General features: G+C 37.4%; 2 protein-coding genes across 6 annotated transcripts in view; one reads left to right on the top strand and one right to left on the bottom strand.

Moving 5' to 3' along the window:
• The window catches only part of DMXL2 (Dmx like 2), a 50,326-nt gene extending 42,914 nt beyond the window's left edge, over window positions 1-7,412 (top strand). For all 4 annotated transcript variants that reach the window (XM_064157628.1, XM_064157626.1, XM_064157627.1 and 1 more), the window contains 7 exons: window positions 513-573; window positions 653-780; window positions 2,272-2,349; window positions 2,926-3,017; window positions 3,605-3,657; window positions 4,730-4,947; window positions 5,957-7,412. In XM_064157628.1, the coding sequence (XP_064013698.1) occupies window positions 513-573; window positions 653-780; window positions 2,272-2,349; window positions 2,926-3,017; window positions 3,605-3,657; window positions 4,730-4,947; window positions 5,957-6,166 (840 nt within the window). In that variant the 3' untranslated portion in view covers window positions 6,167-7,412. The remainder of the gene's footprint in view (window positions 1-512; window positions 574-652; window positions 781-2,271; window positions 2,350-2,925; window positions 3,018-3,604; window positions 3,658-4,729; window positions 4,948-5,956) is intronic.
• A 1,397-nt stretch (window positions 7,413-8,809) lies between these two features.
• The window catches only part of GLDN (gliomedin), an 83,930-nt gene continuing 80,272 nt past the window's right edge, over window positions 8,810-12,467 (bottom strand). For both annotated transcript variants that reach the window (XM_064157630.1, XM_064157629.1), the window contains exon 10: window positions 8,810-9,995. In XM_064157630.1, the coding sequence (XP_064013700.1) occupies window positions 9,536-9,995 (460 nt within the window). In that variant the 3' untranslated portion in view covers window positions 8,810-9,535. The remainder of the gene's footprint in view (window positions 9,996-12,467) is intronic.

Below are 12,467 nucleotides of genomic sequence, written 5' to 3'. Positions count from 1 at the left end.
TAATTTAGTAGAGACAGTATGCATTAGTCATCAGACTTATAATAAAGTGTTTATGTAAAAGGCCTACAGTGACCCACCTGCCCAAAAAGAAGGCCAAAGTAAGTGTTTTTTTTCTGTATTGTGGCATAGAGCTATTGTGACATAGAAAATTAATAGCATAATCAGGTTTTTCACAAGGGAACTTTGAGGCAGGACCTGGAGTTTCTGGAGACAAAACAAACAAACAAAAAAAGACAACCAAAACCAGAACAATATCCCAGGCATTAAATTCTTGTACTGAGACAAAGCATACCTTTCAGCATGTGCTTAAGTCATAACAGAGATAATACTATTTGAAATTTCATGTCTAAAATGCTGTCATAAACAGGCTTTAAACATAATTAGATGTCAGTAATGTTAGCATAATGTTGTTTTTTTAACTGGGGGACACTCACCGTGTAGTAGTGTCAAGAAAATTAAAGACTGGGGTGTCATTTTTCAACAAAAATAATTCTTATTTGTTTTATATGAAGCTTATTAAAAGAAACCTGAATAACGTCAAGAGAATGGCTTCACATCCAGACCATCAGTATTGTAAGTGAATCTCACTTACTCGTAGAGAGTAGCTAATGTTCTGTGAAACTGAGTGGTATAATGGACGTCTGTCTTTTAGATCTTACAGGTGCACAAGATGGCAGTGTTCGAATGTTTGAGTGGACAAGGCCACAGCAAGTGGTATGCTTCCAGCAGGCTGGGAATGCCAGGGTTACAAGAATGTATTTCAATTCCCAGGGCAATAAGGTTAGTAGAATATTTAGGATTTTTCCCTTTTTATTAATTCATAAGGACACATTTGGTCAGGCTGTAACCTCTACAACAGTTTTAACTGGTGGCACACAAAACTGTTAAGTCCTAGAATGATTCATAGAACGTTTGCAGCATATAGAGGCTTTGCAATAAAATGCTGACTCTTATTCTCCTTTCTGCCAGCTTTACATTGCTATCCCATATCCCATTTGCTGCATTTTCAGACTTTTTGTTCTCCCTGTTCTGAAATCTCTGTTCCCATGTGGGGACCTTTTTGAATTGAACATACAGGGAGAAAAAAAAAAGAAAAGAAAATTAAACACTTACTTGTTTTGTAGAGGCAAACTTGTTTCAGTCAAGGCAGCAGTCTTCAGGAAGTGTTTCACGTTTTGCATGCTGGCCAAGATAAAGTTTTGACACAATGCATTATCTATAAGATCTATATAAAAATATAAAAATACAACCTGTTACCTCAAAACTCTAAGTACACTGCAGTAGAGTGGAGAGCACAGAGGGCAGAAGAGCCATACACTTTGGCCGTAAATGGCTCTGTAAGGTATGAGGAATGCACAAAACAGAGTGGACAAAGAACAAAATAGGGAGAAATACCCAGTTCTTTAGTTTTTCGTATTGCCTGTTGTTATTTTCTAAGTCGTGTCTGCATCTTACTGACAAAACTTTCAATTTCATTACAGTTAAAAGCCATAAAAAGTGAATTAAAGGAGTCTGGATAGTACTGTCAGAAAGCTATAGAACAGTAAAAGTCAACGTTTAGAAATAGCTGGAAGTATTTCCCAGCATAAAATCTCCTTTAAGCTTTTTCAAAACTTGTGTTTTGATTATGTTTTGAGATACTGCAATCTTAACATAAGATGAGAATCAATGTCAAGTAAGATGTTCTGATTGACCCCCACTGCTTCACAGGAAGGTTGGGTTTTGTAAACCTGACTAAAGGAAGAAAATGTAAAAAATAATTCTAAATATTTCTAAAATCATTTTGTGAAATACAGAATATGCTGTATAGACTATGTTAATTACCAATTAACTGTTACACATTTTGGTTAACAAGTGAATCTTAGTGATTTTATCTTTCATTATATAGTACTGTTCTTACATACTCATTCTTGCCATGCATTTCTGGCATCTTGCTTTACTAAGCATTTTAACATAGAGTCATGCAGTAATAATGATGCCTCTAAGCTATAGCATTTAACATTAGGATTTGAAATATAAGCTTCCACACTTCAAAAGCCTCCATTGCCAGAAAAGAGGTAGGTATGTAAGAGAACATCAATCGTTAAACAATCAGCAGTGAACTCACTGGCTTCTAAAGTATGGTTTTCCACCTGACAATCGTTGTTGATATTTAACATGCAAGCAATGGTTTAGTGTTTCACGTGGACTTGAAATCAACGGGTAACTATTAGAAAGTAAACATTTAGTAGCTAATGCATTGTGCTAATAAATACAGTTCATTCCTTGCAGTGTGGTGTTGCTGATGGTGAAGGATTTCTAAGTATCTGGCAAGTAAATCAAACCACCTCAAATCCTAAGCCCTATCTGGTAAGTAAACAGAATTTTGTTTGTTGTCGTTTTGTTTTTATAGAGGAAAGTTAAGTCACTGGGACTTCAGTCAGGCTAAGAGTGCAAGAGTTTCAATGAGACAGGTTTAATTTTGCTGCTTTTTAATTTGCATACTTTATCAAAACAGCTGTAGAGTTTCAGTGATACATCTTTGGAAAACTAATTGTGCAGTAACCATAAGCTGCATTGTAATTACAAAGACTACTTTAGCATTACCTTTGATTACAGTAGAAATCAGAGGTGATAGAAATAGCTTTACAACTGCAGCTCTTCCAGTTCTTCTCACTGCTTAACAGTACATGTAGGCTATGCTTAAATGAAATTCAGGCTATTATGATATATTGTGATATTCAGGATATTGTGAATGTGTTACATTTTATGCTAGATTTTTAATCCATTGCTCTGTTCTCTGAAGTGTCAAACTGCATTGCCCATCAGTTTTTAAACCTTGTTTAAAAAGACTTGTGCTATGCTGTCAGTGACATCAGCCTGGATAGTAACTTTGCACACTACAACTGCTAAGATGTCATCTTTTTTTTGTTTTGTTTTTAATAGAATTGGCAGTGCCACAGTAAAACCACAAGTGACTTTGCATTTATAACCTCTTCAAGTCTAGTTGCTACATCAGGACAGTCCAATGATAACAGGTGTGTTTAAAGAAACACTAAGGAATTTCACCAAAGCTGCCTCTTCATCTTCATTAACTTGCTGGGGTTTTTGCATTCATGTGTGGCTTGCATTTTAAGGCTCAGTGTTCTAAGCTTTGCTACAGCTTGAACTTGCAGATGGTTTCTTTGACCACCATTCCTTCAGTTGCTTGTTTCTCAAACGTAGTTTTGTGAGGAGCATCAATGGTTAACCAGTTTTTCAAGGTGTATTTCAAATGCAACTAGTCTGCTGTGATGCCCTTGCTAGGAGAGAAATATGTTCAGCAAAGGCAAGATAATAATTTTTCTCTGAAAAAAAAATATCTACAGTTTCTTAATACAACCTAGGGCTTAGTACAGATCTTAAAGGCAGAAAGTATAGTTCCACTAAGGAGCATAAAAAAGCATATAAAAAATTAAAGCTCTTTACTCTCTGCATATGCTCTCCAGTCACTGAAGAGTCAAGGGCTCCTTGTTCAGCTTTCCCTTCCAGACTTTGACATAAAATGTGAATGCTTAGAGTCATGACACCCCATGAATCACTTAGTAACAGGCTATAATGACAGGGTTTTTTTCCCCCCCCCCAGAAATGTGTGCCTCTGGGACACTTTGGTTTCATCTGCTAACAGTCTTATTCATGGTAAGTATTGCAGTGAAAATTAAACCTCTGCTTCTTCTTGACTAGGGAAATAACAACATGTGTTGGGGGCAGTGGGAAAGTCTGCACTGGGGAGCTGGTCTAAATACATGTTGCATACTAACATGTGCACTGGGAGCACCACTCACTGTAGTCTCTGGTTTGATGTGAGTCTGTTCTGTAGAGAAAAGTAAAAAAGGTCAAACCCAGCTCTAGTTTTGTGACAGTGTTAATCAAGTCTGAAACATCTGAATACATAGTCCTGAAAGAAAACCTGACAGCTGAATAGTTAAGGTTGATTATTGAACTGTTTATATGTATGCAGGTTTTCACTTAAACTGACAATTTATCCAGCACTCTGTTGAAGCACAGAGTTAACTGTATGGAACAGTAGAAGTGACTCCTATCTACTCTCCTTGTCCTTCACAACTGAGACTGGATTCTTAAAAAGATGTTTGTGTCTGTTTGAGCAAGTTCAGTCATTTCACCTTTATGTAAAAACCAAAGCAAAATTCTGCCATGTTGCACTGTGAAAGAAAAATACACAAATCCAAATATAATATCCTGGACTTTTGATATAGCAAATTCAGCCTTCATAAGCAGCTGCAGTACTTGAATAAATAACAGGTTCATTCTAAGATTCAATTTTTAAACTCCTGAATTACACAAGAAGCTCAGCCTCATGTTAGAGAAATCAAGTCAGGGCTCCTATGAAATACAGATTAGGAAAGTAGAATATACTGATATCTGTAGGGTGTCATTTTTTTATTCAGCTAAACTGATTTTATAATTCAGGAATTTAATTGCAGTTAGGATGGTGCATTTCACATTTTCTCCTTTTTTTTAAGCCAGGTATGTTCCTATAAGCTAAAATAAAGACAGCATGATATGCCATCTAGATCTATAACTCTTATCACAGCAAAAGCTGTCAGCTGATATGACCTCACTTGAATGAAGAAATGTGCCCATCATGTTAGAAAATACTCAGATAACAATTTATACAAGAGATACATTTTAATATTAAAAGGTACTTACAGTTTCAAATCTATTCAATTCTGACATCCATCTTCTTCAGCCTTCACTTGCCATGATCACGGTGCCACAGTACTTCAGTATGCACCTAAACATCAACTGCTAATTTCTGGAGGTAGGAAGGGATATATCTGCATCTTTGACATCAGACAGAGACAAATCCTTTACACCTTCCATGCTCATGAATCAGCTGTTAAGGCCCTTGCACTGGATCCTTCTGAGGACTACTTTGTTACAGGCTCAGCAGAAGGTAACATGAAGGTAAGCTGTCAGAGGAGCTGAATTGTATAGGAAGAGAATTTAGTTGAAGTGGTGTATTGCCATCGGTTGATCAGCATGCTGTAAATAACCAAATGAATGAGGTAACCAAAAACAAACTCCCAAAAAAACAAGCCTACGTTTGATAAATGGGATGCTTGCCTGATGTTTATAATGTAAACTTAAATATACTATGTAGGTTTTCTTCTCCACTAGAGAAGAATAAACAGCCTTTTTAAATTTATACAGATGAATTTTAAGTGAATAATGCCAAGTGCATGATTCTGAAATCCTTAGCTTTATTTTTCTCTTGGGTATTCTCTTTGTAATTCAGGGGGTAATCAGTAACTCCATCATAGCTTAAAGTTTCTGTAACACCGAAGTATTGATTTTTCTCTTGATGTTGTAGCCCCAGATGGCCATTGAGATGTCATAGTAGTAACAAACAAAACAACAACAGTAAACAATTACAGTCCTTCCTTGCCTTTCCTGGTAGCTGGACTGCATACTGTTTCATTGGCACTTGCTGTGCCTCTACACACTTCTTACCCTGGTCCTGCTGAGGGTTCCTGTGACTTGGGACACAACGAACAGCTCAGGCGGCTGTACTCTGCATGCTTATTAATTATGCCACTTAGTCTCTACAGCACTCCTTAGCAAAAAAAGCATCTCCAGCATCTGGCAAACTCACAATAGCCATCTTGGATAAAAATGCCACCTTCCCACTTCTGCCACTTCAAGGTGGGAGGGGCACCACTGATAGGTAACACAGGGCAGCTGTACCCTGTTAAGTACCCAGCAGGTCCACATTAAGGTGGTCTTACCCTGCCTTAACTTATGCCTCAGCAGCAGCCTCTCCAAACGCTTGGACTTTTAATTGTTGCTAGTAGACAGCAAAATTTGCCTTTTGTCTTTGCTGAATAGGGTTGAGAACAGCCAGGAATCTGAAATGTTAGAAAAGAAATACAAATCTTTTAATGTCTTTTTGTCATTTTTCATTCTTTTGATACAGGTGTGGAGACTGACTGGCTACAGTCTAATTCATTCATTTAAAAATGAGCATGCTAAGCAGTCCATTTTCAGAAATATTGGTGCTGGTGTCACCCAGATTGAAACTGTGCAAGGCAATCGTATCTTCTCCTGTGGAGCAGATGGCACACTGAAAATGAGGGTTCTTCCCAATGCTTTTAATGTACCTTCAGGCATTTTTGACATTCTGTAATGTTATGTGAACTAATTCTGGTTTTATATAATGTCCCTTTAGGTAGCTAAAACCGCAGTGATACACACTGTAGAAAGGAAACATTCCATTTCCTTTCAAAGCAGCTACTGCAGCATTAAGTATTATGGGGAAAAAATATTTAAAAAGGCTTCCACTACAGATATGTATCAAGTATGCCCATAGGGATCGCTGGGGTGGAAATGCATGTACTGTTTTGTAACAAAGGATTAAACCCAGCACAGTCAGTCCTAGGTGGGGTTAGTGCTCAGTAACCCAACAAGCTGCGTTTACTAAGTGTATTGTAAAGATTCTGATGATTATCAGTCACTTAACAAGCACTGTGGCTTTACAAGTCAGTAAGCATTTCTGATGTGATTATTTTTATTCCTGATTTTCCCACTAACTGAAGCATGTGTACAACTCATTGTAAAATAGTTTAGTTTAATTAAGGGTATTCCATGTATATGATTTTCACAAGGAAGTGTAATGGATGCAAACGCCGTGGAACATGTGCAATCAAGAACGTACTGTGAGACATTGATCATTTTATGCTGTTATTTTCTCCTTTTAGTATTAATGCACCGTTGATACTGTAACTTGCACATCAACACATTTTAAAATGCAATGTTTTTTAATTTGCACACTGTTTTCCTGTCATTCTGAGAGCTATGTTTTCTATTGGACACCTGCCTTTACTTTGGGAATGTATCGTAAGCACTAAATGTTTGTGGTGAAGACATCCATGATTCTAGTTCAGCTTTCAGTTTTGAAATTCATTTGTCCAGAAAAGACTTCATTAAATGAAGCTGGTAAGAGAATACCAATGGAACATATGCCACATTTAAGATGAATGTCAGGCTTTATGTGGCCAGCTAGTAAATAGTGGATAAAACTGGTAATTAAATGATTACCACAGTATATTGTATAAACTATGCAGAGTTCAATATTGTTTGCTTGTAATATAACTAGCTACTGTTGTCAGATGTATTTTTCTGTTGTAAACAAAAAACATGGTCTTAAGAGACTGGAACGGATGTCTGCATATTTAAATGTTATCAAACTGTCTTATTCCTCTAATGAAAACTTTGATGTCTGTGCTGTACTGTAAAATATACTAGAATAAAAAGCACCTTTCTTCAAAGGTGATTTTAAATTTCAGGCTGTGAAGTATGAGGAGAAAGAAGCATAAATGTCACTGTTTAGTTTTCCCTTTGTAAGTTAAATAAATTACTTTTATTTCATGGAACAGTCCAATCTAGAACTCTTCTGTACATGTAAATAGATGTAAGTGAACCTCCAGTTGATTGATTGGACACTGCCTGCGGTAGCTATAACCTAACTTCAGTCTCCACTGAGATAAAAAGTTCTATCTGTTTGTGTTTTATTTCCAGCTGTCCTAGAAAAACATAAGCTAAATAGGATTTAGTTCTTCATTTCCAGCAAAGGCAGCTGCAAGAAGAACAGCCTGGTTCTGCCACTGGGAAGAGACAGAATTTGCTGGCCATTTTCCAAGGGGTCGATCTGAGTGGTGCCTGAACTGTATTTGCCCAAGTATATTACTAAGCTTTTTTTATTCAGCCAAAAAAGGTCTACTTTAATAGTGCTATAATTCAACTTCTATAAAAACATAATTGGGGGGAAAAAAAAAAACAACAAAAAACAACACTACAACAAAGCAACAAACCATACACAAAAACCTGACCAACCCAAATAAAATCTAAAACAACCAACCAAAAAATCCCACAGCCCACCAAAGGCAAAATCATAGTCTGGGCTGGTAAATTTTGAACTCTTGTACTCTTTGTAAGTATAGACTGAATTCTTGACAAACGAAATCCAGTGTATATACCAGTTCAAAGTATTCATTATACACTTTTGTCTCCCTCTGCCTCTCCCTCCTTAGCATGCAAGGCCTGAGTTCTAGCCTTAGTGATAGCAGCAAGTATGCTGCAAAGAGAGGCTGCAGCCCAGGCCCAGCCATCACTATATCACACACTTCAGCTGTGGCAGAGGTATTTTTCCAGTGCATCTGCTAGTCAAGGTAGAAGCAGAAGCAGGCATTCATGTTCCCAGATGCATTAATCCCCTTGATGGTATCTGGGTGTCACATGAGTATTAAACAGCTCAGTACAGTTCATCATTTAAGTGATCCTTTGCTTCTAAATATTTGGATGAGCTCCATGAACTTTACCAATACATACAGGCAGCTCAGAAGGTCAGGCAGGGGTTTCTAGCACTGTGATTTTGAGTATGGGTACACAAAGTAATGTTAGGGATTTGTATTTCATTGTTAAATTTAGAAAGCTGAAATACCAGGACAAAATGAAAATCAAAAAGTTCTTATTATTTCTCACCTCTAGCTCACAAAAATTTGAATGTAAATGGGCAGTCTCTGAATTAAAACCAAATGAAGTCGCTAAGCTCTACGATGAAAATATGCATTCATGCTCCAGATAACTTATTTCTCAGAATTACAGCAAAAAAGTATACCCTTCATTTTTTTATTTCATTTATATGCATGAAGGTGGAGAAAAGTTTTTTTTGGAAACATATCTTGCTATAATTAAGTCTAGTTATAAGCAAGTTATAGTGGTGTCATTTACATGGCAGTGAGAAGCAAGGAAGAGTCTGCAGCAACACAAAACAGTTAGAAAGGGAATTTTAATCATTAAATTTAAATCTTCAATTTTATACCTCATTACTTTTCTTCCCACACTCCATTTACTAAACCAAATTTCATGTACATTCAATATTTATCAATGTCAGTATTCCCATTGTCCTTGTACCTGGGTTGGATTTTGCTTTTGATTATGTAACAGTTCACCAGACTTGTCAAATCTGAAGCTCTCTGCTTTTTGTCTATTTAAATAACTTCCCATCCGTATTATTTTTAACAGCTGCCTGTCTATCAAAAAAACCCCACAACTGTTCACAGAGAATCAGTGGCAAGTATTAAGTGAGTGACAAAGGTATCTGTACACAGATAGACATTTGTACTAAACCACAATCACTGCCTAGAAAATGATTGCAGTTAAGATGATTGCAACTGAAAGTTATAAATAGCCTCTGCTGAGCACGTGACCATGGAATAATCAGTGTACATTAGATATAATTATCAGATGAGTAACAAGGGGAAAACAAAAGCAAGTCTATGCTGCTTGTAAGCTGTAATACAGAACAGCTCTTTTAGGATGAGAATGGCATAGATAATTGGATGTGTATTTATACAAAGGTGCCCGATCTTCCTCGTAAGCACCACCATCAGTGAACAGAAAATCCTGCCAAGAGACCCCCCATATGTATGTTAGAGAGCTTTAAATAATCTCTTCAGTTGAAGATGGCTCCCCTATATGATGTTTTGGAATACATTCATCTGCCAAAATGTACAGGGTATATCATCAAGCTCCCATTCTCCCACGTATACAAATTCTTATCTCTTAGACTGTATGAAAGCATAGCAAGAACAGATTGTGAAGACCGTAACTCAAACCTTGCATCAATCTGCTTCTCTTTCAGTAAATCAAAAGCAAAACTTACTGTCATATCCCTTGTATCAGTTACATACATAATGCCACAGGCTATGAATGCGTTACCAGCCTTGGACTTGGGATACGTAGTATTGATATGCCGAATAACTGAAAATGTTTCTTCATCAATATGTGCTACTATTATAGTTTCATCAGTGCTTGAGGCATATATAATCCAGAGACCTTTCTCATCCACTGCTACATTGAAATAGGTCTTCGAGTTAGAGAAGAGGTAGTTGCGGCCATGATACAAGGCATTTTCAATTAGCAGTGTGCCCAGCGACGTTTTATCGAGGCCAAGTCTGAAAAGAGAGAAAGTAGTCGGTATGTCATGTTACAAATTGATTTTTACACACACTGGTTGGTTGAATCTGTTCAGAGTGCTTTATTACTGGCAGTGCATTGTTGAAAACACTTGAGTTCAAGGACCGCTCAGATGTCTTTTAAGATTAAGCACTCCACTCAAAGCACCTTCCAAAACACTAGGGGGAAAATCCAAAGTAATAACCAGTCTAGACGATGCGTGAGGGCATGAACTTGCCTGGGTAGGTTTCACTTCATTTAGTCTATGAGCTTTATTATCACTAGGATGAAAGAACCAACTAAAAGGAATGGGTATGAAAAAGAATTAGATAGCAAGTGAAGGCACAAACTCCTGAAATCTATACAGAAGTTTGCTTTCTACCAGGTGGGAACTAAAGGGAGAAAATGTGATCGACCAAACCAGCTTGAATTCTGGGCAAGTTCACCTCGTCTTAGAGTTCCTCTTTTGAAAAGAGTTCAGATAATGCAGTGATTTCCCTCAAGCAAACATCAAAGGAATAAAATTTCTGCTTTTGCAGAGCCAAAATTGTGACCTCATGCTGGCCTCCAAACAGGACAGGCTGAATGTCTCATCTCTGATGTATAAAATTGTTTATATTCCTTTAAATTCCTTAATAGGATGATAATATGAGGACAGCAGCATTGAGAGGCTGAATTGAGATTGTCTACTAGTTTAAGAGGGCAATCAGCTGCTATCAAGACACATTATTTTGCAGTTAAGCATTTAATCAGTGAATAATGCAGTGCTTTAGCAAAGGCAAGGAATGTGCGTTCTATCCTTTAAAGTAATGCCTTCTGTAGTCACACACATCTCATTGTCTGACTCTTAGCTACCTGTATGGCTCCATTCCTGAAACAGGAAAAACATTACTCAGTGCAGGAGTCAATTGGTGACAAAAGTTTTCTGAAGACAGGCTTAATGACAGGAACAATTCAGATCTAGGAACTTAGAAAAGCAGGAAAAATACTGCAAGAATATTTTTTCTGTGCAAGAGGCATTGGTAGCTTATACAGGAAAAAAAGCATCCTGAGAAAAGTCAAGAATGACTGAAACTGTGTGATTCTCAGCTTTTGTAAAACTCATGTCTGCAGCACCTCCATAGTCCAGCAGCACATACATGTAACAAAATTTTCAAGGCTGGAGAGGATTTCTGAGAAACATATGTGTCAATCCAGTTAATTATGTTTGTTGCTTCACATTTGTAAATAACCTCATGCAAGGGCAAGGACTATAGAAGGACAGCCCTGAGCAGGAATAGTCATATAGAAAGGCAGATTTTCTTCAGGATCTTTTTCCTGTAAGAGCCAATGAGATAAAAACCATGATGAGATTCATTAGAAATGTGCAAGATCTGCAATACAGAACATGCTGTCTTTTCCTTACTTATGTGAAAATCCTGAAGGGAGCAGAAAAGTAAGATTTCATCCCTGAGGATCTCTTCTACTTCCCCAGTCAATGGCAGTCAAGAAGACTAGAACTCCAAATGATTCAGATATTCCTTAATCTTCTGGCACTTTGGAGTAAAAGCCAAGACCTAGTGTCATATTTTCACCAACTACCAGGATGTGAAGCTACAAACCCTTTTCTAATCACTAAAATTAAGTCAACCAAATCCAGCAGAGGTGGGAAAGTGTTTTATGATACAAAAGAAGAAAGCATGAAGCAGTTATAATGTCAGGGATCTAAGCATCATGAGAAAACCTGCCAAACATCAGGCAAGTCTACTTCTAACAGTTTAAACTTAAATATGACAGGAAATGCTTTTGACATATTTCTTTCAAATATGAATCAAGCAGGTCCTCTCCTCTTCTATCCATTAAATAATACCTGAACTCCCAGAAGCGGGCTGAAATCAAGAACTTCACTGTCACCTCGATCTGTTTGTGCTGCAGATGAGTAACTGAACAGACAGGGCATCTCTCAGCAACTTCTTAGATAGTTTGGAAAATTCCACAAATAGCTTGTGGTCATCTGTACGTGAAGGCATTTCTCAACCCAAGCCAAGGTGAGCAACCTGGCGCATTGCTTAAAGATAGTCTTTCACAGATGTATAAACAAAAAGCCCTGAAGATGTTTAAAGAAGGTTGCCAAAAAGTGGGCTTGCCTTTGGCAGAAAAAATGTTATAGAATCCAAGCAGCTTGCTCGCATTCCTTGGCATCCAAATGAATTCAAGAAGACAGTGCTCACACTGCTTGGGAATAGACATCAAAGTGTAGTAATGTTATTGGCTCAAACATCATAGCCATGTAAGACAACTTGAAAGCAGATGCAATCTTGCACTTGCCCTTGGACTGTCTGTCTTTGGCTCTTCCCACAAGATGAGACTTTGGGTTTGATTTGTATTGTCTGTCTCTCTCCTTAGTAGAAATTGAAGAAAGAGTAAGGTAATTCCCAGGTTCCAGTTCAGGAAGATACATAAGGAGAATTCTATGGAGTTCTTCTTATGAG

The sequence above is a fragment of the Pogoniulus pusillus genome, chromosome 17 (genome assembly GCF_015220805.1).
Source record: "Pogoniulus pusillus isolate bPogPus1 chromosome 17, bPogPus1.pri, whole genome shotgun sequence".
Taxonomy (NCBI): domain Eukaryota; kingdom Metazoa; phylum Chordata; class Aves; order Piciformes; family Lybiidae; genus Pogoniulus; species Pogoniulus pusillus.
The sequence above is the reverse complement of the archived record's forward strand: the minus strand, read 5'-3'. Positions and strand labels throughout refer to the sequence as shown.